The 27,521-nt window shown below is 37.9% G+C and overlaps 1 protein-coding gene and 1 long non-coding RNA gene across 2 annotated transcripts in view; both read right to left on the bottom strand.

Moving 5' to 3' along the window:
- Nucleotides 1-363: 363 nt before the first annotated feature.
- adamts17 (ADAM metallopeptidase with thrombospondin type 1 motif, 17) overlaps nucleotides 364-27,521 on the bottom strand; it is a 77,552-nt gene continuing 50,394 nt past the window's right edge. The window contains 8 exon segments of the mRNA XM_059353846.1: nucleotides 364-436; nucleotides 438-516; nucleotides 2,691-2,886; nucleotides 3,031-3,183; nucleotides 4,897-5,101; nucleotides 6,732-6,867; nucleotides 8,117-8,276; nucleotides 12,961-13,118. Coding sequence (XP_059209829.1) covers nucleotides 364-436; nucleotides 438-516; nucleotides 2,691-2,886; nucleotides 3,031-3,183; nucleotides 4,897-5,101; nucleotides 6,732-6,867; nucleotides 8,117-8,276; nucleotides 12,961-13,118 — 1,160 coding nt within the window.
- Nucleotides 22,217-26,908, bottom strand: LOC131990648 (uncharacterized). Its single transcript, XR_009396073.1, has 3 exons — nucleotides 26,822-26,908; nucleotides 22,808-22,922; nucleotides 22,217-22,711 (listed from the first exon to the last, which is right to left on the bottom strand). It is a non-coding gene; the product is annotated as an uncharacterized LOC131990648 (long non-coding RNA).

Below are 27,521 nucleotides of genomic sequence, written 5' to 3' on the forward strand. Positions count from 1 at the left end.
ATCGCCCAGAGGTTTTACAGGCATTTTTTGCAGGCGTTTTAGGCCTAAATGGGTTAAACAGACCAGTGGATCAGTGGGTCACCTATAATTAGCTGGTTTGAATCACTGTAGTCCTCAACAGTTTAACATGCCTCTAGATCAGTAATTGTACATTAAAGTTGACATCATTAATATTTAAGTATAATATATATATATATATATATATATATATAAACCTACCTGGTAGTTATTTGAAACAGACACAAATTGCTATAATACGGTACAGTACAGAAACTTCCATCAATGATGTTTTCTCACCATCATTTTTCTAGACATTGAACAATCTAGATCATTTAACAATATAGAAAACAACAAAAAGTAGCCTTATGTGGGAAGAAAATAGCATTTAGTCGTGTGCAGTATTTTCTTGGCATAAAACCCACAAAAGATTTCAGCACTGGTAGCACCTCACGTCCTGACAGAGGTTCTTCTCTTGGATCACACAACAGTACTCTGTCCACTGGTCCTCGTATGCATCTGTAGGTCAGTGTTAGCAGCTGGGTGGGGGTTAACATGTCACACATGATGCTACAGTTAACATTAGCATTGTTTTGTTTTGAAGCGAAACACAGAAGAGTAATATGTTCTTTAAGTTCAGTTATTTGTTGATTTCCTTTCCGTACTCACCATGCTTTTATGCTGCTGCTGACATCATCTATGATCATCTATTACAAAAGAGAAAAAAACAAACTCAAACCAGAAAAGGTATCTAATGGACAATAATTGAACCTGGTCTCACAGGAATCCGTGAAATAGCCACGGATTCACTTAACTCAAAATCCGTGGAATAGCCACGAAATAATTCAAATTTCCGTGAAACTGACACGGATTTCGCTACAATGCAAGTTGGCTTGCAATCCCGTGGCTATTCCCTGGATATTCCTATTGGTTTGTTCCAGACAGTTCTCTCATTTTTAGTGAAAAAATCAATATTTTGACTTAGTTTCTGCATAAAAATGGATTTTGATCACATTTCTAGCGAGAAATATGTTTTATTTTCTAAATATTCACTCAGTGAATGTACATAATCACTTTGTATTTTGGAATAGCCACGGGATATGACTGTCATTAACTTGCATTGTAGCGAAATCCGTGTCAGTTTCACGGAAATTTGAGTGATTCCGTGGCTATTCCACAGATTTTGAGTTTAGTGAATCCGTGGCTATTTCACGGATTCCTGTGAGACCATGTTGCAATAATTCCTCATGGCTTTATGTCTGTGACAAACAGAAATTAATCTTCTTTTGGATTTCAGGCCGACTGCATACGTTTCTCTGTGTTTAAATTGAATTTTGCAGCAAATCCTGCCTTGCTATGATGTGAACACAAGTGTTTTAAGCTAAGTAGGATAGGAGCTATAGGGGAGCCAAAGGCAGCCAAGTGCACCCCCTGCTGAGTGTATTTATGATGACAACATGTTTGCAGTCAATGAAGTCGTGGTTAGCTATACCCAGAGTCATTGTACATATTTATTAAAAGTAAAACGTGTGTGTGTGTGTGTGTGTGTGTGTGTGTGGTGTGGTGTGTGTGTGTGCAGAGCTGGCCTGACAAGCAATTTCAATGCCTGCTTGCCTGCTTATGGCCGCTATGGCCAGATGGCCACTAGAACCGCCAAGTGCTTGAAATGACCAATAAGAGATCTTTAAACAGAGCCAGGGCGTACGGCCCTGTACTATATTAGTCAGGCGGCTTAGGACCAGATTTTAGAAGAATGGGGACACGCCGGACAAAAGCACCAAATTTTTTCCACATGCTCTCTTTCACCATAGGTTTCAATTTTTGGTAGGAGCCACTTTATCAAGATTGTGGATCGGAGATGGCAGCCGTATAAAGTCTATGAGAACCTATATATCTTCCAAGCCACTTAGAAGGTCAATCTTGGTGTCAAATCTACATTTTCTGTTGGGAAAAATGTATATACAAGATCTGACATGAGATATAAGCTTTCCCTTGATTTGTTTGAGCAGTGTACATGGCAGCTAATCCGCATTCTCCGTGAACATAGATTTCACTCAGGATTCCCGCTGCTGCACTTGAAGTTGCCTACCAGTCTGAGTGAAAACGAACATATCTATTTGATCAAATAATCATCTAGTGATATTCTCATTAGCTTTAAATGATTCCTTGACCCAGAAATGTAGATTTTGACACCAAGATTGACCTTCTTAGAAGAGATATTGGTTCTCATAGACTTTATATGGCTACCATCTCCGATCCGCAATCTTGATGAAGTGACTCCTACCAAAAATTGAAAATATCATATGTATGTGTGTGTGCGCGCGTTTGTGTGTGTGTCTGTGTGTGTGTGTGTGTGTTTTGTGTGATAGAAGCCAGTAAACAAATGATGGCCTTGAAAACAGATCAGCAGCCAGCTAACATCAATATGGAGGTTAGAAGGGGATTTTCAATCCTATCCAATTTCCACCAATGAGTTCAGTTTTTCTTATTTATGTCAAGTTAACTATTTAGTTTGTATATTTTACTAGTTAATTTGTTTTTTGCAACTTTTTTTTCACTCCCAAATTTACTCAGATTTAAATCTCTTGAGAATTTATTTTTACCTTAGAGAAAATCATTTGTACATGTCAGTTAAAAAGAAATCTGGTTCACTTTCAAAGATAAAAATAAAAACGATGGTGCAAAGTTTCCACAGAACAAAGTTGTGACAAGTATCTCACCTAGCCTGGGGGAGGTGGTGGTGTTTTTCTCACTGCAGATACCATGGTAACAGGACCGGTACGTCGGAGGCATAAGAGCCACTGGGCAGTCATTTCCATGGCGACCAGTCACTTTGTGCATACAGTGGACCACTCGTGATTGCAGGCTCTTCCCGCAGGATGACGAGCACTGAAACAGCCAATAGGTGATGTAAGTTCACACTGTGTTCTCACTAGCTTGACATATCAAGAGCTGTTGGACCTCTTTTAGTTACTTTTTCAACATAATCATGTCTTCACCATATACCAACCATGGGGTTTCAAGATCATTTACCTTGGACCAGTCACCAGTCCTCCATTCGTAACATTTGGAGTGATCCTCACAGGGCTCCTCTCTAGCAGGCTGAGACAGAGGATCACATAGACCCAGAGGGTTTGTACATGACACCGTCCGTTTGTGAACACCGTGACCACAGTCGGACGAGCACTGGATGAAGGGGAGGGAAAACAAATGAAAAAAAGAGAGGAAAACAGAACAATGGAAAAGAATAGGAAGAAGGTAACAACTGTTTATATCTTTGGAGAACATCTGTAAAACCACTGATCAGCATTTGAAAATCTAATATATTTAGGATAAAAATATTCAACCTTGTTTTTACCTAAACAGTCATCAACATGAAGGGCACCAATAAAATGTTCCATAAGTCATTACACGTCTTCTACGTCAATCAAACATCACTGACATGGCCACAACTGATTTAGATCCAATTTCCCCAAAGCATCTTTAGACTCATTTGACCGTAAAATCCATTTCACAAACATTCACTTTTAGAAATGTGATTGTTGATTAATTCAACTGTACTTGAGATCCCCTTCTTAAGAAGCTTTGGAACTTGTAGGAAAAACCAAACACTACATCTGTTCTGGGTAACACTTCATATTAGGGAACACATATTTAACATTAATCAATGCAAATAAGTAATATATTATATATACACACACACACACACACACACACACACACACACACAAAGACAGCAATGAGGCGTTTGGGAGTCCATGTTTTACAGTGCAATGTTGAAAAAAATATATTTGGTAACATTTTAGATTAGGTAACACATATTCAACATGAATTTGTTGTTTATTAGCAAATAAGTAACATATTGTCTCTTAATTAGTCATTATTAAGTAGTTATCAATGCCTTATTCTGCATGGCCTTATTATACAACCAGTAAGGCATTAACTAAGAGTTTTCCCTCAATAACCTCAGAATTATTGCTAATTAGTAGTAAGTTAGGAAGCTCTTGTATATGAGTTATGATCTTAATATGCTTTACTTTGTATGGACTTTATAAGTCTCCACATAGCGGTGAAGGAAACCATGGAAACGGCAAATAGCCACCTTCTCCAGACCTTTGACGTGACTGGTGGCTCCTTTTGGATGATTGGATGAGGATTGGTAGATTGTAATGTCAATCATTACTCTACAAAGTGGCTCACTTTGCGCCAAAGTTAGTCTACCAGTGACCCACCAAGTAGTAAGAAAGTTTCAACAACTCCCTTACTTACTATTAATAAGCAATAATTCTGAGGTTATTGAGGGAAAACTCTTAGTTAATGGCTTACTGGTTGCATAATAAGGCCATGCAGAATAAGGCATTAATAACTACTTAAGGGGCGTCCCAGTGGCACACCTGGTAGAGCGCATACCACAGTGGCATAGTCCTTGTGAGCGGGCGGCCCGGGTTCGAATCCGACTTGGTGCCCTTTCCCTCTGTCTCTCCACTGTCAATAAAGCCTTGAAAATGGCCAAAAAACATATTTTAAAAAAATACTTAATAATGACTAATTAAGAGCCAATATGTTACTTATTTGCATGCTCATAAGCAACTAATTAATATATGTTCCCTAATATGAAGTGTTACCCTGTTTTGTTGTGACTGAATTGCATCTTATGGCACATATGTTGTTGTATGTATCATGACGAATGAAGGTTTTTCTTCAATGAAATTTGATTCAAAATGAGTGTTCAAGGTAAAATAAATAGTGAAAAACATTCATTTTTAACATAATTATAGAATTTAGTTCTCCACTGATCTAATTCCACTAGGAAATGTGTACACAATTTTTACAAAGCTTTTAATGGTGTGCACATGCTTCCGATCAAGTTCTGCCTTAAGAAATGTGTGTATGACGTACCTTGGACCACTGTGAAACCTCCCACATAGTGAGGCAGGGTTGGCCCTCACAAGCCTGCACAACAACAGGTTTTCCTCCTTGGCAATATAATTCACTGGTGTTGATGAGTGAACCATTCTGTAGATGGTAAACACAAACCACCTCCCTCTTGCGAAAACCTTTACCACATGTGGCTGAGCAGGATCCCCACTCTCCTGTCACCCACCTGGAAAAAACACATTCATCGAGAGTTTATCCATTCAATCTGCTTTTGATTAAAATGTTTAACTCTGGATGGAGGTCTGAAACAGTTTTTGTAAGGGTTACCAGTTTAGTGTTGACGTACAAATCACTTTTATAGGGCACATTTTAAAACAAGTGATGATTTCTGTATTTTCTCTTTTTTTTTTGTTCCTCCCTTTTGGAGCGCCTTTTGTTTGTTAGAGTTTTTATTTGTTTGTTTTCCCCCTTGTTAGGTTAGATAGATCCCCTCGTTTCTTAGATTAGGGTGGGTTGGTTTATTAAGTCAGTGTAGTTAGGTTCTTAGTGTTTCTCCTCCTTTGGAGCGACTTTTATTTTGTTAGATCTCACAGCACAGTCTCAGCAGATTTTGTAGCACTTTTTATTTTCACTCTGTTTGAGGATTACTCTCGCTGCACATCCTGAATAAAGTTACTTTAAGTACACCTGCTCTGCATCTGAGTCCTGCATCTGAGTCCTGCATCTGAGTCCTGCCTTGAGCCCGGCCTGACATTTTCATGTCAATGACAAGATAAGACAATAAACACTGAATATGTGGCATTAATCTCAGTTTTACATTACTATCAATTAGGGATGACGCCGATCGATCGGCAACTGATCGGATTGGGCCGATATGATAAAAAAACGATTGGTCGAAAAATCAGATCAAAGGATAAAATCACCGATCCGATCGCATTATACATGCGCTTTACAAGTGTTTGTTATGGTGTGATATATATTCCGGATCCAAAGGTGGCTGTAGTGCGCCGAAACGCTGCCGCTTTAAAACGAAGAAGAAGAAGAAGTGTTGTGTTGTGGTCACGCAGCCTGCATGCACCTACACACACCCACAACATGTCTGCCATATGGAACTTTATCTAAGTGAGTGAGTCCGCTGTCACACATGCTAGCTGCAATTTATGCAAGCATTTAGACATTTAGAGAAATGTTAGTGTGAGAGTGAGCAATAATAATAATATGTTACACTGTACAGTAGTTCAATGTGACATAATGCCACCAATGTTCAGACTGGCATTTTGAGGTTGTTTAGCCTGTTAAATAGGCTCAATTTTTATTTGAATTGTATTCTATACGATATATGCAACAATACAGCCATTTAAAATGGATAGTATCAATGAATGAACTTTCAACATGAAGCTCTTGCCTGTTCTTGACTGCCCTATAGAGGCCATGTTGGCATATTGTTTTCCACAGTGCCACTGCTGCTATGAAGGAATATTAAAGTTACTGCTATGCAATAAATAAAGGTCAATCTAGGTAACCTAGTAGTATCTAGTAAATAAATGATTACAAGGTTAACATAAATGAAAGACTATAGGGCTGTGCATGAGTGGATGAATTGATGGGGGGGAAACAAGAGTAAAATATAAATATTAATATCGTCCCACGTGATCGATCGGTTCTGATCGGTAATCGGATCGGTGAGGCTTTAGGTGATCGGTGATCTGTATCGGTCTCAAAAAACCTGATCGGACCATCTCTACTATCAATTCAATTCCTTTAAATTGCAGCACCTGCTAGCACATCTACAAGCAACCAGCGGCTGTGAAAATGCTGCACATGTGTATGTGTGTGTCTGTGTGTACTTGTCTCACCGGTGCTGACAGGGATGAGAATTGCAGAGTTGTACTTGGGGGAGTGGTCGGTTCTCTGGTTGACAGTAACTATCATTGACCACCTCCATGGTTTTATTGACTATCCTCATGCAAGAAACCACTGTTCTCCTCTCACCTGCTCACACGCACGCACGCACGCACACACGTACGCACGCGCGCACACACACACACACACACACACACACACACACACACACACACACACACACACACACACGCACACACACGCACACACACACACACACAAAAAGACAGCAATGAGGCGTTTGGGAGACCATATTTTACAGTGCAATGTTAGAAATATATATTTGGTAACATTTTATATTAGGTAACACATATTCAACATGAATTAGTTGCTTATTAGCATGAAAAAAAGTAACATATTGGCTCTTAATTAGTCATTATTAAGTAGTTATTAATGCCTTATTCTGCATGGCCTTATTATACAACCAGTAAGACATTAACTAAGAGTTTTCCCTCAATAACCTCAGAATTATTAGGAAGTTGTTGTATATGAGTTATGATCTTAACATGCTTTACTTTGTATGGACTTTATAAGTCTCTACATAGCGGTGAACGAAACCATGGAAACGGCAAATAGCCACCTTCTCCAGGTCTTTTTTTTGCTGTCATCTAAAACTGAACAATGTTTTCAAAACATAAGTTTCACTAAAAGTTGACATAACCTACTCTGTGCATTCCCATCAAGAATCTTTTTCCCACTATTACTATTGAAAAAAATATTCAGGTTTTATTACTTTTTTTCTCTTGAAATGAGGCCTAATTTTGTATATTTGACTAAAATGACCAATAATAATGAAAAAAATATGAAAATTATATACCAATGTGTTGGTCATGAGTTACCTTAAAAGGTGAAAAAAAAGTTGGTAATGTTTTTTTTTCTGTCCTAAAACCAGTCTAATGTCATGCGGTCCTTTTCGACTCCTGAGGACCACAGGTGCTATAAAAATGTATAAAACACGTAAAAATGTATGAAGAATTAATGAAATTAATATTACCTATGAAGGATGCAGAGGAGCACATATGCTGAACATTTCAAGCAATTCTATGTTAGTTAACCTATATTAATCGTATGTTGAAAATGATTTGGGGTCAAAAAGGACCCCAGGAGTACAGGGGGGTTAAGCTTTATCATTTACCATTGTCAGACAAGTTATGGGACTAGTAATACTAATTTGGCCAAAACATAAGGCCTACAATTACACAATTTGGGGGTTTACCATCAATTTGATGTTTGTTAATAAATCAAGCAACTCTGTCAGCTGGCCTGTAATCGTGTACAACTATTAGCGATAGATAATGTAGAGTTTGTGTGTGTGTGTGTGTGTGTGTGTGTGTTCTACCTCCTCCACATTGGGCAGTACAGTGCTCCCAGCTGCTGTGTGTCCAGATGTAGAGATAATGTGGTTCCCTCTGCTCTTTGCTGATTCTGTCCTGAGTTGAGTTGAGAGACATTGTGTACTCATAGTGGATCCCATAGCTCTGATCATGAAAGAGTAGCACCTGGAACATAACAGAAAGTGGTTTAAAGTAAAGTACATCTGAGCTTATCAACCTCCACTTATTTATTTTTTTGGCAAACCTTTCTACAACCTTATGGAAAGGGACAAAGGCACTGCTGTGGTCTTGCTTGGTAGCAAGCTGACAGCAGCCAACCCCCGGGAGCATGTCTATGTTCCCCGGGTCCTATGTTCCCGTCTTTGTATGAGACTGGGGAACATAGGACCCTTTTCCACGATTTTCCCAAAAAGGGTCCTATGTTCCCCGGTCTGTTACTTTTTTCACCATTACTGCCAAATTCCATGGCAAATAGGCGTTTGTAGGCCTACGGGCTGTTTGACGGGCATATGCAATAACCTAACCCTAACCATAACCCAAATAACCTAACCCTAACCGTTGGTCCCCGCTGGTGGAACACACTACCAGTTCCAACCAGAGCAGGGGCGTCCCTCTCTACCTTTAAAAAACTCCTGAAGATCCAGCTCTTCAGAGAGCATCTTCTTTCCTAGCACCACACGGTAATTCTACTCCTTAAAATTGTCACTTACACTTATTGATGCACTAATAGCTCTTTTTGCACTATACCTTGATTATTTGCTTTTATTCTTCCTGTAGTCGCTTTGGATAAAAGCATCTGCTAAATGACTAAATGTAAATGTAACCATAACCTAACCCTAACCCTAACAGGAAAAAGCTAAGCCTCGATGCAAGACAATATGATTAGGGATGGAGAATACACAAACATGAGTAATCCTAGGTTCAAATAGCAAAAAAATAAACTGCAAAGTAACCAGAAAGTAGCTGCTGTGCAAATGTAAGTTTTGGGCTGCTTGAGCTAAGGTGGGCCATGCGATGGTAGGCCTGCTGGCCATGCTGAGAGTCTACTGTAAAGATTGATAGATTATGGGGAACATAGGACCCTTTTTCCTGGAAAAGGGGTCCCAGGGAAAATAGGGATGACCCCCTAACATCCTCTTTCTGTTAGCTGTGTCTTTGCAGGCTAATGTCAGTAAAGTCTGTTTTGGAGACTATATAGCAAGCTCTGTTTTTGTGTTCATCTCTTCGTGCTATTGTTTCTTCTACCTGAATCTCTATGGTTTAGACTAGAGTAGAGTTTCTCTCCTGTGTTGTTTTTTAAACTTATAGATATCACCCCTATTATAATGTTAGTGATTGCTGATCACTCCCAGCCATAACGTGTTATAGATAATGCAGTATTTTTGTCATCATCTTAGCAGAGCTTTGTGTGCTGTTCTTCAACAAAAAAACAGGTCTCATCAACCAGATTAAGAACTATTCTGCACTTTTAACTAAGTGGATCAGTTTTTCATATTGCAACAAGGAATGGCACAAACAGAAACTTGCACACCAAGCTAAAAAAGGGCTGCAAGTGGGCTGCAGGCTCTTATGCGGTTTGTGACTAGCACAGCCCCAACACGTCATCAAGGCAAACCACTTAGCACAAGAAAGAACAACTTTCTGTTATCCTGACAAATTCACGCCCATCAAAATCAAGAGATGTGACATCAGCACTCCAGTTATTACTGGCGAACAGGATCAAAGTACCCGCTGTGACTGAATGGATTACTTTATTCTAACCAGGATTGTAGGATAAGGGAAGACTTTTGAATGCACAACTTGGTCCAACACGTTTCCTGCATACAGAACAGACTGAGATCAAGATTACTTTATTAATCACACGATGGGGAAATTCAACCTCTGCATTTAACCCTTCCTTTCTGACACACCAGTGAACACGTTTAGTAGCAGTGGGAAACACATTTCTGCTACAATGTTTTGTGCAGCTCTTATTAGCAGAAGGATCAATGGATCAAACCCTGCTGTCTCTGGGTGCATCCTATCCTTCAAAAAATACTGAACATTTCACTGACTGATCCAGGAACTACATCTGGACAAAGTTAAAACTTATTACATATTGTGGACAAAGACCAGTTTCACCTCCTTCTGAGAAAAGTTAATTGATGGAGAGGAATCATCTCTCTGGCGCAACTGCTTCTGCATTTGTCTGAGGTTATTAGCAATGCATGTTGATGTTTCCCCTCACCAGATTATCTGAAACTACTTCAAAGTCATGGATAAAACAAATAACCACATAATCCAATAATACAAGCAATAATCTAGTATATGTACTTGGGTTGCAACAAAAATTAATATTTTTTTTAAAACTAATAAAATCATTTTGGTCAGAACCAAGTATTTACATACAATTTTAAGGTACTTGTATGCTACTTTCTACTTCTACTGCACTACATTTATTTAATGACTATAATTATTATACTAACCAACTCAAAGCATTTCTTTCAAATCACTCTGTATAAAGCCCTCATCAGTCTGGTTTAGAGCAAATCATAGCATTATTTGAGCCACAATGTTAGTTGTAAATTACATAATTTCCACCTTAGATAAAAAGAAACACTGTGCTGCATTATTCATAGATTTTTCTAAAGCATTCAACACAGTTGATCACTCTTTGTACCTAAATAGGCTATACAGTGTGGGCTTTGATAGAAATGCCTGCAGATGGTTCCTGAACTACTTATCTGGGCGACATTAGTGTGTGAAGGTTTGGAGAGCTCAGTCAGAATTATTAACCAATTACGAAAGGCGTTCCACAAGGGTCAATCGTGGGTCCTGTCTTATTTACTATTTACAGTTGAAACTAGAAGGTTAAATACACTATATAAAAAGACACATATCACTTTTCCTGTTTTAGGTCTGTTAGGATTACCAAAATTATTTATATTTGCTAAATGCCAGAATAATGAGAGAAGGATTTTTTTTTAGACAATTTTTTATTACTTTCTTCGAAGTCAGAAGTTTACATGCACTGACATTATTATGCCTTGAAACAATTTGGGAAAGCCCAGATGATGCTGTCATGTCTTCTGATAGGTTTATTGACAACATTAGAGTTAATTGGAGACACACCTGTGGATGTATTTTAAGGCCCACCTGAAACACACTGCTTCTTTGTGTAACATCATGGGAAAGTCAAAAGAAATCAGCCAAGATATCAGGGAGATAATTGTGGACTTGCACAAGTCTTGTTCATCCTTGGGTGCAATTTCCAGATGTCTGAAGGTGCCACATTCGTCTGTTCAAATAATTATACCCAATGTAAACTTCTGACTTTGAAGAAAGTAATAAAAAATTGTCTAAAAAAATCCTTCTCTCATTATTCTGGCATTTAGCAAATAGAAATAATTTTTGGTAATCCTAACGGATCTAAAACAGGAAAAGTGATTGTCTGATTTCATGTCAGACAGTGAGAAAAAAACCATATGTGTCTTTTTATATAGTGTATGTAAACCTCTGGTTTCAACTGTATGTCAATGACATTATCCAATCTCTGAGTGGCTGTCAGGCCCATCTGTAGTCAGATGACACTATTATATATTGCATTGCAGGCTCTGTACAATTGGCTGTCGACAGCCTGCAGCTCTCATTTAATGCCCTGCAAGATGCATCCGTTGGTCTCAAGCTGGTACTTAATGTAAGCAAATCATTTATTTATGGTATTCTCTAGGGCAAGAAATATAACTCAAGATGACCTGCATATACACACCAAAAATGGTTCTGACAGAACTGGTTACAGAATACAAATATCTTGGAATCTGGCTTGACGACAAAATTATATTTAAATGCCATATTAACAACCTTTCCATTAAACTGAGGCAAATGATTGGCTTCTTATACAGGAACAAAACCAGCTTTATATTAATATACAGAAAGAGCATTGTGGAGGCATCTGTCAGTTCTGGACTATGGGGATGTGATCTACAGAGGTGCTGCTCCCTTAACTCTTAGACCTCTTGACTCCCTATACCATTCTGCTTAGATTTACGACTGGTGATAGCTCCAACACTCATCACTGTTTCTTATATGATAAAGTGGGCTGGCCTTCTCTGGCAAACAGAACATTGGTACCGATTTATCTTCAAGGCCATTGCCGGAAAAGTACCTACTACAAATAATTAGTTTACAGTTCCCCATATGCAGACTGAACTTGGTAAGTCAACCTTTTGTTTTAATGCCCCATGACCTGGAAAGATCTTCAACTTTAACTGAGGATCAATGCGCCCATAACATTTTTTCAATTTTGTAGCTTGATTGCAGACTTTCCTGCAACTCTCTGCAGCTGTTTTTAGCTATGGTCATTTTAAATAGCGTTGTTTTACTTATTTATTTATCTATGTCAACAGCCCTCACTGAAGGTCTTTGGATAATTCTCCCATTGTGTGCTGCAGTATTATGCTTATGTTGCTCAGGTTTTTTTCATTGTTTTTTTCCTCCTTTCCTCCTATTTCTTTCTCTTCACCCCTGTTTTCCTATCCTGTTCACCTCTGTCATATTGTTATTGTGTGTTTTTAAACGTTTTGGATGAGTTTATGGCAAATTTCATTGTATACCCTGTGTATACAATAAAGGCTTTCTGAACTGATCTGATGGGTACCATATGTGGAACAAGAACATTGCTACTTATGGTATATTAATCAAATAAATTAGAACATGTCCATCATATTTGTCTTAGGCAAAAGTAGTAAGTGCATATCTAATTTGCAGGTAAAGGTCAATAGACCAGTTACACAAGCATTAGCACCATTAAGCTTGTGTCCACGATGTATTGTGATATAACAACTTCAATTACAGGGACTGGTATGTTTACCATTAGGTGTAAGGGTGTCCTAGTTGGTCCTTTGGCAGACATCTTCTCCCACAGTCCCCTTCTAACATAGCGCACTGTGGTCCCAGCCAGCTCAAACTCTCCTGGAAGCTCGATCTTCCAGTTGCTGTTGATGGATCTCTGACTGGAGTCTTTCAAAGCTGAGAAGAAGACACATAAGGTAAGAACACTTTCATGGAGAGGGTGTTCCGCAATTTATTTACTGACCTATATCACTGACCCCACTACTTAAGTATTTATATTATAAATATATTAATTGTTATAATTAAAACACATTTTAATTTGTCATCTGATACACCTTACAACCTCCTGCCCCTTAGATGTGCAGAACAGGCATGCCAATAATGTAAAGCTGAAGTCTGACCAGCTGAACCCTTCAAACATTCACTGGAGGTCATTTTTTAAATTATGTAAAAGGAGAAGAAAAACCCTTATTCAAAAAGTATTTTCCTATTTGTTTTGAAAAAATGATTTGATGATAGAATCATAGTTAGTATATGCAAAACAGAACATAGCATGGATGGGTCTATAACACTGATTTTGGAAATGGTTGTAAGAGACTCCCTCTCCGTCGCTACAAGACTAATGGGCAGAGCTTAGCACTAAAGGTTGGTTACTGGTGGTTGTGATGTTGTGTGAGTGGTTGTGGATGAGTGGCCCAGTTTGTAAAATGCCCATTATCACTAATGGCTGGCCATTGACGTGTGATAGTGAACACCCATTCTGCCCATGTTTGACACATATAAGGGCTGGGCGATATGGACCAAAAGTCATATCCCGATATATTTAGGCTAAACATCGATATACGATATATCCCAATATTTCAATCGCAAAGTTAGACCAAATTTTCAGGCAAAGTCAAATATGACATGTCACAAGTAGTTTTATTGAAACCGTTTAAGTGAGCATAAATACTGTATAACAGGAGTACCTTTTTTTTTTTTTTTTTTTTTTTTTTTTTTTTTTAAATCAAAGCTCCATAAGGTGCACATTTCAATAAAAACAATAGCCAATAACAATTAAAATAGCCTATGAAATAAAATAGGCCAATCTTTCTGAAATAAATATATTTATATGAGAAAATAATAACAAACATTACAAAATAACAAAATATGACAAAACCTAGTAAGGGCAGCATTTACATATAAAGAAAGGGGGAAAAATTGAACTATATCGATATATGCGATATGGTCTCATTCCACATCACATTTAAAAATATATCGATATATATTTTTTATATTGATATATCGCCCAGCCCTAACACATTTCTACTAAAATTATGTCACAGGTGTTCCTTGTCCACCAGAGACTATTGTGTGCACTGTACATTTTATGTTTGTGTCGTTTGAATTCATTAACAGTTGAATGGTTGACACTTGTGATTCAACAAGGCAGACAGTGACAAGTACTGTTCACCTATTCTGATTTTTGAGTTCACATTGTCAACTACATACCAGCCACCCTATCATAAATCCTATTATATACAACTATAACTCTTATAATTATTGAGCAGTTGGGGTTTACATATGCCTCAAACCTGAACAATGAACACCACTTGTGTGGGTTTCATGGTTCAGAAGTATGTTTAGATGGCTATCAGAATTATTAATAATTATCATAATTAATAATAATTACTCTACTTTATTTACTCTAAGTCACGTTGAGATGGGGCACCACTCTGTAAAACAGAGTAAGATAGCCAATATAACTAATTCAGTCTTATAAAGTTACTAAACCATCAATTTGGAACTCTGATTAATAATTAAGTTAATGGTTAGAACCAAATTACAAAAATAATAATAATAATTAGTAATGGTTGAAGGAATTCTTTTCACAGAAGAGGCTGACATCACTCCAACAATTTGATTGGTATCAACTGCAAATTAAATAATTGAATGTCTCATTGACAAAAAAAACCTTTCACAGTTATTTGAGGTGAATTTTAAGCAGATACATGACAAAATGTATGATGATCTGGAGGGGTGGAGCCTGTGCCCCAATCCAGGGATTGGGAAAACACTTTTCAAGATTAATCTGCAGTAATAAACCAGCAAGACCAAATAACACTACAGCTGCCAGGGGAGAGGGGGGGCATGGCTCTACCTTCTATCTGTCAGCTCAGCTGAGGCCTTTGGTGTCTTGGTGCAACCCAGCCTATGAAGCCAAATAGAAAGACACTGAGTTATCTTTAAGGGATATTCTCATTCAGTCGGTCCTGGGCTGCTCTGGTAGACTTAATGCTCCACAAAAGACTTAATGCTCCACAAGGCACTGCTCTGGCTCCATTCCTGTTCACACTGTACACAGTGGACTTCAAACACAACTCTGAGTCGTGCCACATCCAGAAGTACTCGGACCACACTGCTATTGTGGCGTGTATCAGGAATGGACAGGAATCTGAATATAGGGATCTGATAAAAGCCTTCAGTGACTGGAGTCACAAGAACTATCTCCTACTGAACACCTCAAAGACTAAGGAAATGATCATAGATTTCTGCAGGTTCAAGCCCCTCTTCAGCCAGTGAATACCTGTGGGGTGGACATGGAGGTGGTGCCAAGTTCTAAGTATCTAGGTGTATACCTGGATAATAAGTTGGATTGGTCCCTAAACACAGACGCTCTCTACAAAAAGGGGCAGAGCCGCCTCTTTTTCTTCTTGAAGCTCAGATCTCTTGACATGTGTAGTGCGATGCTGCAGATGTTTTATCAGTCTGTGGTGGTAGTGTGTTGTTTTATGCTGCAGTCTGCTGGGGAGGCAGCATCACACACAGAGATGAAGGCGGTTGGACAGACTGGTCTAAAGAGCTGGTTCTGTGGTTGGAGTCAGGTTGGACACACTGGAGGAGGTGGTGGAGAGATGACCTGTCAACATGTTCCAGGCCATCCTGAAATACCCAGATCATCTGCTACACAAAACCTTTATGGACCAAAAAAACAGCAGTGGACGGCTCCTCTCTCTCTTTTGCAGGACGGAGAGATTCAAAAGATCCTTCTCTCCTACAGCCATCAGGCTGTCTCATTCTACCAGACTAACTGGATTTACCCTCGGGGATAAATGAAGTCATTTTGATTTGAATTTGACTTAATGAAGTATAACAGCTACAAAATCACTGTGTTAGTTTGTCTTTAAAAGAAGAACCAGAAATGGTTAAAAGATTTCAGCTCCACAGAGAGATCAGACTGTTGAGTTGGCCTGCATTCCAACCACACTTCCTCCCAGCATCACAGGACCCAATAGAAACATTTATGTATTGATTTATGTCAATCTTCTGGGTTAGGAAAAGAAGATTTTTACTGCTATTTACAGATCCGTCACTTTTTAACAAAAGAAATAAAGACTCCTGATTTAGCTGAACCTGAAATACACATATTTATTGATGCCTATAATTCGAAAAAGTCCAAAAGGTACTCTTGGCAAACTTTAAAAAAAGCTTCATTTTAGTGAATAGGAATACAACAGATTATGATAGACAGTGTTGTGGGGGAAAATAAGCTATTTCATAAGATATGTGGCTTCAAATCAGGAAAAATCAATCCACTTCCACAAATTATTTTTCTAGAAGACTATGATACGATTTTTTTGTAAACCCGAATCAGAAGTCAAAAGTAGTTGGTTCACATTTTCTTTGCTGTAGAGGAGTGGAACAGCTAATTTCAGAAACCCTGGACATAACATTTGATTTCTACTTCACCTCCCCGAATCTTGGAAAAATCCTGAAGGCCTCACTAAAGGGGACATATGTTTTTTTTCCAAGATATTCATGGCTGCAAGTAAAAGTAGGACTGCCACAGACACAAAGACTCTTAAACTCTTTTTCATGTTTTAGAATGTATCTGTATACACTGTGTATACTATGTTATTGTCATTGATACAGTTTACACTAGGATTATACTGTAATGTCCTTGCTCTCATCTGTTCTTTTTTAATGCAAACAATGATAGAAGATGAATATCAAACAAAAGATAAACATTTCAACTTATCTCCAGGTATTTCCTTCTAGATCTTCCACACAACTTAGAACATAGCACCACTTGTAACAGAACAACACATTTTTAGGTGGGCAAAAGTATAGAAACAGATTTAAAATAGATAACAGTGAATAACAGTAAATATTTAGTTGCAAATCCTTTGCTTGCAATAATTGCATCAAATGTTTGCATTCTTCTTTGTGATGCTTTTCCAGCCTTTTACCCCAGCCTCTTGTTGTTTGCCCTGGGGGGCATAAGTCTCCTCCTTAGCAGGTAAAATGCATGCTCAATAGAGTTTAAGTCGGGAGATTGACCTCCGATAATTTGTGTATCATTAGTTCTTTTCATTTTCAATCAAAATCAAATAATGAAAAATTGACTGGTTATTTTGTTATTTGTTGTCTATTATGAAGTGAAAAACTAAATCAAGCTCTAAAATCTAGCAAAAACGTCTGCAATTGACAGGCTATCAATGGCCTTAAAGCCTTAAAAATTCCTAAAGTTCTTATTATTATAATCATGCAAGATGCTTTGATACAATGATCATCTGCTAATATTGTTTTGAAACTGATTAAACTAAATACATTTACTCTATCTGCTTAAACTTTCTCTGTCCTACTTAGAGTAAGATTCTATTATCACAAAAATATATATTTTATGTTTTATGTGGATATTGTTTGTTGCAAAATCTGTGTCTCCAGTAATATCTCTGCAGGTCATATCAAGGCAGGAGTTTGTGTTTTGAAAGTTTTGTTAACAGGTCAGGTCACAGACATGATGTGCTGAGCAGAAAGATAACTGTCTTCTCTGCTTGGTAACATGACGTGTCCATGTATTAAATAAACTGACAAATCAGTGGATCAAAAGGAGGCGACTGAAAGAGATCTACCTACATTTCTAAAAAAAAAAACATTGTTAGGCTATAAAACTGGGTTTTAGGGAAATTAGACTGGTCCAACCTCAATGAACTGACCGGCCTAATGTGATGTCAGGGATGTGTAGATTGAACCCAGAGACTCTGTAACTGCACATTTCTTGACATATTGTAATAAAATGAAGTTAAACTGAGAACTCAGACGTCTCCTGCTCATCATTCCCCATCAAACGATGGGCGCAGAGAAATAGGTGAGGATTTTGTGTTGGAGTCAGATAAATTAATTTTAAAGGTTTCCTCAATGCATTTCTCAACAAGTCTCTTCATTAGGCATACTTTACAACCTTAATCAGATTATTAACTAGTAAAGGACAGACATAATTTGCACAAACATGATAACAATAAGTGCATTTGCCTTAAATGAAGGCACTAGAAACATTCATATGTTTGCATTACATGTTTTATTGAAAAAACATTGATAACATTGAGTCGATTATTCAGGACAAGACCACTTTCTGTATAGTCACACAAACCAAAGGATGCAGATCTGTAAATGACAGATACTTAAGGCCTTTGTCATTGTCAGACATTGTGAGAACACAATATATCAGTTTTTTCAACAGCAAACATGACATTATGAGGTTAGAATTCCAGGTCTGCATAATATTCCAAACAAACAAATTTGAAATGACATCCACAAACACGTGGCTTACCTGTGACTTTAACACAACTTCCTTTTTGACAAGTCAAGATTCTTCAAATTTTAGATCCTCTATTCTTGATTCAAAATCAACAAACACAAAAGAAACATTTCCATTCACACTAACTATATATCAAGGCTTGCTAACTTCAATGTTAGCACTAAACCGCCATCTTGTCCCACTGAGCACAGGACCCGCCTGACACCCCACACAGCCCTGAAAACATCAAAGTTTCCGTCAGTTTAAAAAAGGTATGTTCAACCTTCAGGAGAGTTGCTACCAAAGCCTTCAGATAGTGCTGGATCAGTCTCATCTATTGCCAGTTTGGCCATTTCAAAGACAAAATTGATGAATTAAAACCAGAGTTTGTCATTTGGGTGTGTAGGTGAGCTCTGTGTCTGATCATAGCTATGCTATGCTCTGTGTATAATCCTACACTGGATATCACCCAATTGGTTTCTCCACAGGAGGATTATACTGCCCTACGAAGTCTAACTGCAGTAACTACACAAGGGGTAAAACCGAGAAAAACTGCTTGAAAGTTTGTTTGTTTTAACATTTTTTAACTGGCCAGCAAAATGGGTTATAGGTAGGTAAGTGATATGACACTTATTTCTACATGAATGGATGGTGTCGTTTTTTAATTATTATTTAATAATTAATATGAACTCCTTGATGTCTGTTTTATTTTGTGACAAAGTTTTAGATTTCAATTTTGCTTTATTTCAGAGAAATAATTATATAAGGACCACAAAATCCAACTCAAAACCAAGCAGTTATTGCGCTTATCACGGTCTGCTTTGGATATATATATACTAATTTAAACTAGGGCCGGGACATTAATTACAGTTAGGCTTTGTAGGGCAGTATACCGGACCCCACAGCTGCCTTTAGTGGAAAGGTCTGAACCAAACACCTCAGTCTACTTTGATTCCCGACTCCTGCGAGAAGTCCATGTATCAGTCGCTTCAACAATTCTGGAATAAAGCTGTTTCCCTCCACAGTAGCTAAAAAGTACCTAGCGCTGGAGTCCTCAGGGAAAGAAGCTGGCTGCTTGCCTCCTTCCACTCCCAATAGCAGGATTCTGATGCTTTGGATACATCTGTTCGCACACTTCCATGTAGTACACATACCAACAAGGTAGTGTTGTCTAAAGTCAAACATTATGCACTCACTAGAAGCCCGGTTGATCAGCCAAATCACAGCTATCAGCAGTTATTACATTCACGTTAATCAGCCTATTAATCGCTTATTTTAGACTACAGTATAGTGGTAATTAGAGAAAAATACATGCATAACTTAAAGATTCAGATCCAGTTTCAGTTGTGACAGCTGCAGCTTCCGCAAATTTCACAAGTTTGAAAAAGATTTATAGTCACACTAGGGCTGGGCGATACGGACCAAAAGTCATATTCCGATATATTTAGGCTGAATATCGAAATACATCCCAAAATTTTTGCGCAAAGTGAGAGCAAATGTTCAGTCACAAGTAGTTTTATTGAAAATGTTTATCTAAGTGAACTTAAAAACTGTATAAACAACATGAGTACCTTTTTAAAAATAAAAAAAATCAAAGCTCCATAATGTGCACATTTAAATAAAAAATATCTTAAATAAAAGTAGCCTATGAAATAAAATAGGCCAATATACCAATGTTATATGAGAAAAGAACAACGAACATTACAAAAGTGACAAACCCTAGTAAGGGCAGTATTTATATATAAAGAAAGAAAAAAATGTTGAACTATATCGATATATGTGATATGGTCTAATTCCATTTCACATTTAAAAATATATCGATATATATTTTATATCGATATATCGCCCAGCCCTAAATCACACCCCTTCCTCAATGTAGAAAACATGGCAACCGTTGAGGGTGAATAGTGTCCAGTGCTCCACATTCAACTTTTTGACTATTATGAGTGAAAATCAGGATCCTTATAGAGCTTTGCATCTCTCCTTACTGTCATGTGAACACCCTTGATGCACTCAAAATAGCAAGTGTGAGTACAGAAGTACACAAATTGAGACACTGAATTGTGATTACATAAATTTGGTATGACTGGAAAATCTTGTGGATTCAATGAACCCAATTTTATTAATGTGTGATGATTTTAGCCCACATATCAGTATTTCATTGTACTGACGAATAATTAGTTTGTAGTTGTAAAATTTTATGAAGCTTTAAAGACCTAGGTCATTCAGAGGATGTATGGCTTTAGGTTTATTGATAATAACATAACAATGTTTCTCAACAGTTTCCAGAACCGAAGTGGTGAAAATTTGAAAAAAGACCACATGGCGTGAGGGACAGTATCTCTAGTTGCATCCTCCGCCATAGGCTCAAGTTCAAAAGTACATTTTTGAAATCGACCGTCATGGATTTAGCCCTCTGGCAAAGGATGCTGGGCTTTTTGGAAGGGACCCGGGTGGCACAATTTTTATATGAGAGGTCCATAGAAGTCAAATCAATAGGGGTGTGACGAGATCTCATGCCGCAAGATCTCACGAGACTAAACTCGACGGTATTTCTCGTTGCGTTAAAAATCTGTCTTGCGAGATTTGTAAGCTATCCAAACTTGTATTTGTGAACTGTGGGGGCAGTAAAATGAAAAGAAGAAGAGGAGGAGAAGGAGGGGAAGCAGCAAGAAGAACGAGTCAAAGCGGCACAGTCCTCCTGCAGCAGTCTTTCCCAGCTGCAGAGCCGGAGTGGATGTTTACCCCTTAGTGTCCAGTCTGCAAATTGCTAACAGGCTAACAGTTAGCTCTGTAGCAGTACAGTGTGTATGTGCTCCTGCTGCAGGAGGTGTTCACTTAGCGATCTCTGTTTGTTTACAACAAGTACCGGACACTCTGTGCACAGTTAGCAATGCCGGTTGCTGATCAGCGGAGACGCTGTGCATAATGAATTAGCCATGCTGCTTTGTTTTGATCAGCTGCTGATGTTGTGCACAGTTAGCGACGGGGGCCACAGTTGCTTCTCCCGTGTTTAATCCTTCGCTTATGTGATCACGGTTGAAACTGTCGCTAATCGATTATGCCACGATCTAATACCATACGTCATCTTCAGAGTCTCTAAATCCCTCTCGGGGCCTTTTTTTAACGGAGACACGCAGAGTGAGCGGACATTAGAGAGGCCGTGGCCTGAGACTTTCCCGGTGGCCACTCTTCCCCCTAAAGGAAACACGGCTCATATTGTTTGCACTTGAAAAAAAGAGAGAAATATTTATTCATTCATTACCATTAACCGCTTATCCGCAATCGGGTCGCGGGGGGCTGGAGCCGATCCCAGCTGTCATTGGGCGAGAGGCGGGGTACACCCTGGACAGGTCGCCAGACTATCGCAGGGCTAACACATAGAGACAGACAATCACACTCTCAGTCACACCTACGGGCAATTTAGAGTCACCAATTAAACCTAAATGCGTGTTTTTTGGACTGTGGGAGGAAGCCGGAGAACCCGGTGAGAAACCACGCTGACACGGGGAGAACATGCAAACTCCACACAGAAGAGCCGCAGGCGGGAGGCGAACCGGCGACCCTCTTGCTGTGAGGCGAGAGCGCTAACCACTACACCACCGTGTAGTACAAATTGAAACTAAAATTTATAAAAGTTAAAATAAAATAAATTAAATTAGAGAAATATTTAATTTAATTTATTTTATTTTAACTTTTATACATTTTTGTTTCAATTTGTGGAAGTAGAAGTTTATTAAAAATTAATGCTTACATCATGCATGTAAAGAGAGAGAGCATGCATGTGCAACGTTGGTCCAGTCATATATTTTGTCATTGTAGTTTCTTAAAATCTCCTCTCGTCTCGTTCTCGTGAACCCAATATGGTGTCTTATCTCGTCTCGTGAGCTGAGAGTATCGTCACACCCCTACAAATCATTCGTTAAAACATCTTAACCAAGAATGATCATTTCATTCAAGTTCTGAACCTGACTATATAATGTATGCATGACTATTAAATGACATTGTCAGTGTTGTGTTTTTCTTTGCTTTTTTCTGTGTCTGTAAAACACCACACAACAATGAATAACTGCAAAGTAATAGAGGTAGCATTACTGTAAGGAGAGGGAAAATAGCCTTGCTGCTTGTGCCCAGCTTGTTAGGGGACATGGTGCTGAAAAGTACGAGCAGGGGCAAGGCTCTGAACACAACTGTATCAGGCTGGCTCCACCTGTTTGAAAGAAAAGGCAAAATATTAGGCATAAATAATGACTCATCATGAGATTTCAAACAATAAACTGGGTGTAATTGAGGTATTGTGACTTACCTTTCAAGTATTGGAAAGTCCATTTGGACTGGGCTGTTAAAAAGAGGCTTTCCCATCTGTCCATTATCTCAGAGATTTAACAGGAATTAGTTGGTATCAGCAACTCAAGCACGGGCTGAAAAAATGCAGTCGAATACAGAAAATTAATGTAAACAAAGTAATCTCTATTGCAAGTCCTGGGTGAACACAAATGGCGTCTACAGTCTAAAGAATATGGAATTTTTCTCACAATGCCCCAAAATGTGTAGTGAGAAAACATGACAATGCGAGGACTGGTTACAAGGGTTAAACATTATTATGGGCTTTAATTTGTCTCATTAATACCTGTAAACACACAGAGGGTGATCTACAAATAATCCTTGACTTGCACACACGTTTTGCTATCCACAAATACAAATTCCTAATTTGTAACTTGCTTTTGTTTTTTTTACAAATAAGTGTGTATTTGTAAATATATTTTGTATTTTTTAATACACAATTTTCCATTTGTAAAAACAAAAAAGCTATGTCATATGCATTGATGGAGCTATGGTTTGGACTCTGTTTAAGGTGGACTTACACTTAACTTTTGATTTTGCGTTAAAGCCATGGCCGAAGATGGAGAGTAGCCACCATCCTCTGTAAGTAAAACTATTTTTTCTTGCCCTACATTACATTAGCAACTATACCGTGAAAATAAAATGAAAACATTGATAACACTATCGCGACTGACGTTTTTGTGCACCACCCCAACTTTAATGAATTGAAAAACGTCGGCCTCCCTGTCCCTGTCTGAACTGTCTTTTGGAGCAGGCCGTGTTGTCATAACTCAGTCATTAATTAAATTAAACGTTTTAACTATAGGGCCGGGACTCGATTAAAAAAATTAATCTAATTAATTAGAGGCTTTGTAATTAATTTATCGAAATTAATCGCATTTTAATCGCATATAAATATTTGACCTGAGAACAGTGAGAAGTAATTTATTTCACATGGATTTTTAGTATACCATTGAATAATGACTGAATACATAAGCTTAAGCAACAAAAACATTGTTTATTTTTGTTAAAGTCCAACAGGCCAGTGCAATTTTTGCCATTAAGTGTAGCAATAGCATATTTAGAAATATAGTACGTTTCAGAAATTCAGGTAGCCTATAGGTAGGTAGACCTTCTGTAAACTAGAATACTTTGGTTTTTTAAGTATAACACAATGCACGCTAGCTACCACACTAGCTGCTATATGTTTTGCATTGAGGTGATACTTGAGGCTGGATGTGCTGCGGTGATATGTGAATTCCTTGTTGCATAGCAACACAACCATGCTCTTATCGACGCTTCCATCCATTGGTTTTTTGTAACAAAATGTCCCATCATCCACGGGGCCAACCAAAGCGCTCTCATCAGCTTCTTCCTTCATGTTCACTGTGGTTTGTTGTTGTCTGAACTCATGAACGCTAGTTGGTGCTCCAGTATAATCGGTCCGCCTGAAACTCATCCAGTGAGAAACGTTCCGCAGTGCAAAAATAAGTGTGATTAAAATGCCTCAATTTTTTTAACGCGTTAATTTTTGGGTAATTAATTAATCTAAATTAACCCGTTAAAGTCCCGGCCCTAGTTTTAACCAAACCGGCACAGTCGCAATAGTGTTATCATTGTTTTCATTTTATTTTCAGGTTATAGGTCCTAACGTAATGTAGGGCAGGGAAAAATAGTTTTACTTACAGAGGATGGTGACTGCTCTCCAGCTTGGGCCATGGCTTTACCGCAAAATGGAAAGTTAAGTGTAAGTCCACCTTAAGCAGAGTCCAAACAATCGCTCCATCAATGCATATAACAACACTGCCACGTACTGTTGAGGAGGGCGGCCATTTGTGAATCACCAGCTGTTTTTTTGTGGATTCTCTCGACAAGAATGTCTCAAAAATACATCATTGAGGAAAGAGATGCTTGAGTGTGATTGGCGATCCACAAATGCTGAATCACACTTCACAAGCAGAATTTTCAGTTTAACAAATGCCTTTTTTACAAATACACATTTATTTGAAAAAACCAACACACAAGCTACAAATCCTTAAATTCGTGTTTGTGGAAGGAATATTTGTATGCAACAACACTGGTTGTGATTTGACAACAGATACAAAAGCAAAATCTGAGAAGCTTGCTCCCATCAGGGATGCCTTAGGGAGATGGTGTAGCTCCTTCTACTGATGTTCAACCCAGGGCTAGAGGTGAAAGTAGATGATAACATTTGAAAGTAGAAGATGTTTTGTCCCTTTCCGTGGAAAATGGCCATTCCAGCAACACATTTATATAATTCTCTTGAGGTTCATTTTACCTTTTTTTTTTATTTTTGTTGTCAAAAGAAAGGCCTAGGGGGCAACACCGACGATATTAAAATGAATCTTTTCATGGATAAGGAAGCTTAACAAGGTAACCAAGAGGTAAGAAACAAATTGGATGATAAATAATTGTTTGAGTATTTTATGGATTATTTAAGACATGGGTCAAAACCGACCCGCTAACATCATGATTAGTAACAGAAAACTAACACAAGAGGAAGGCTAGAATTATCACCTGCCAGTTGCATGGCTCTGCCAAGACATCAAATTGCGTTTTTACATACATGTCTGTCCAGACTCATGTAGCCATGACTGTACCAATGCTTCAAATTTGATTGTTCTAAAACTTGATGCTTCACACACATTTTCAACCTGGCAGCTCAAAAGATCTATACATCAAGGTTATAATAGTTTTGGATTTTTCATTAGCTTTAGTTTTAATTTCGTTGTGATTGTCAGTTTTAAATCGTTTCGAGAATGAGTTTGCTAGTTTTAATTACTCTTTATTTTTTGGAAAATGCTTAGTTTAAGTTTAGTTTTTATTAGCTTTATTTTTTCTTCGTAATGGGGTATTTGTTGGGTGCCAGATTAAAAAAAGTCACAATAAATGTTCCTTTATTTCCTTTGTCTGATCCATCTCAGCCCCAATAAGTTTATCAAGTCATAAAACCAGATAGATGAAATAGATTTCATATCAACCAAAAAGGTTTACGTGTGAAAAAAAAGGATATTTTCCACTATGATTTTAGTTTGCTTTGTAACCACAAAATACAGTTTCGGTTAGTTATCGTTTTTTTAAAAAACTCTCGTTTTTATTTTTATTTCATTTAACGAAAATGTTTTTTCAATTCTAGTTTTCGTTATTTCGTTGGTTCTCGTTTACTATAATAACCTTGCTATGCAGTCACCATAATTTCAAGGTGGGCAACCAAGATTAGTGTCACCATTTCAGTATCCACTAAAATTCCCTTCTGTTCCTATTATGGCATTGAATATCGGCCAGAAAAGTGTTTTTAGTGAAGTTGACCTTTGACCTTTGGATATAAAATGGCATCACTTCATCATTGCATCCTTCAAGACATTTGATGTAAAATGTTTTGCTATTAGCAAATTAATTATTGAGTTATTCTCAAAAACATATTTTGTTCGGTCACAGTAACCTTGACCTTTTCCCTCCAAATCTAATCAGTTCGTCCTTATTGCGAAGTGGACAGTTTTGCCACTTAAAGCATTCTTGAGATATCATATTCACAAGAATGGACAGACACAACGTCAAAGTACAGTGAACTTGACCTATGACCTCTGCAATCTAATCACATTGCTTTGAAGTCCAATTAAAAATTTGTGCCAGATTTGAAAAAATTCCGTAAAGGCATACCTAAATTATCATGCTCACAAGAATGGGACAGACAAAGGGTCCAAGGACAGTGACGTTGACCTTTGACCTCCAAAATCAAATAAGTTCATTATTAGGTTTAAGTGATTTCTTACAAATTTGAAGAAATTACATTGAGGCCTCTTGCAATACCGCGTTTCTTCCAAGAACAACTATTTGCCTCTTGGACATTTAAGAGTCTCTTCATGAGCTTTTTTAGGAACATGCTCCTGCAGTGTACAAGTAGTAAACATCAAAATATGACAGAAGAAAACTTTTCAACACAACTAAAAGACAAACAAATGAAAAAGAGACTCACCCTCTCTTTGCTTCTGACCAGTCTTTTATCATTGGGTAGTATTCCACCCATTGCTTCACCATGACATTAACATCACATTTTCCATTGAAATCGGTCCATCCATCTGTGGCATACATGTGATCCAAACAATAGAATTTGTTATTACTCAACATTTTAATTACATTGCACAGGAGTGCACTCAGTTTTGTTATACTGTAGTAGACAAAACTGACCTTTAGGTGTATAGCCTGGTGCCGTAGGAGATTTTCAGGACTGGGAAAATATCTTTGATGTCATACCAGGAAAGTGAAGGCAGTGAGTTTTCTCAAATATTTTCGGCTGGAAAATGAATAAGATACTGTTATAATTCAGCCTTGTGTACACAGCACGTGGATAATTTACCAACTAATTTTTACATTGTGACACTGTACAATTAGCATATTGTTCTGACATTTTGCTCACTATTGCTACAGGCTATCATTGTGTTTCCAGAGTACTGGTTGAATTTGAAAGCAAGGCATATTCATCACGGCTGCATAGACAAATTCATTATTTTAGCTATTACATATTGCACCATACCATTTACATTCAATGCAGAACTGCTAAACAAATATGTTACAGATTAAAAACATAATAATAATGTAACCTTCTTGGACTTATTGCACATATGAAACTGAAACTATAAAAATCTAAAGTGTTTCTGTAGAGCTGTGGCCCCAGC

The sequence above is a fragment of the Centropristis striata genome, chromosome 2 (genome assembly GCF_030273125.1).
Source record: "Centropristis striata isolate RG_2023a ecotype Rhode Island chromosome 2, C.striata_1.0, whole genome shotgun sequence".
In the NCBI taxonomy this organism is placed as follows: domain Eukaryota; kingdom Metazoa; phylum Chordata; class Actinopteri; order Perciformes; family Serranidae; genus Centropristis; species Centropristis striata.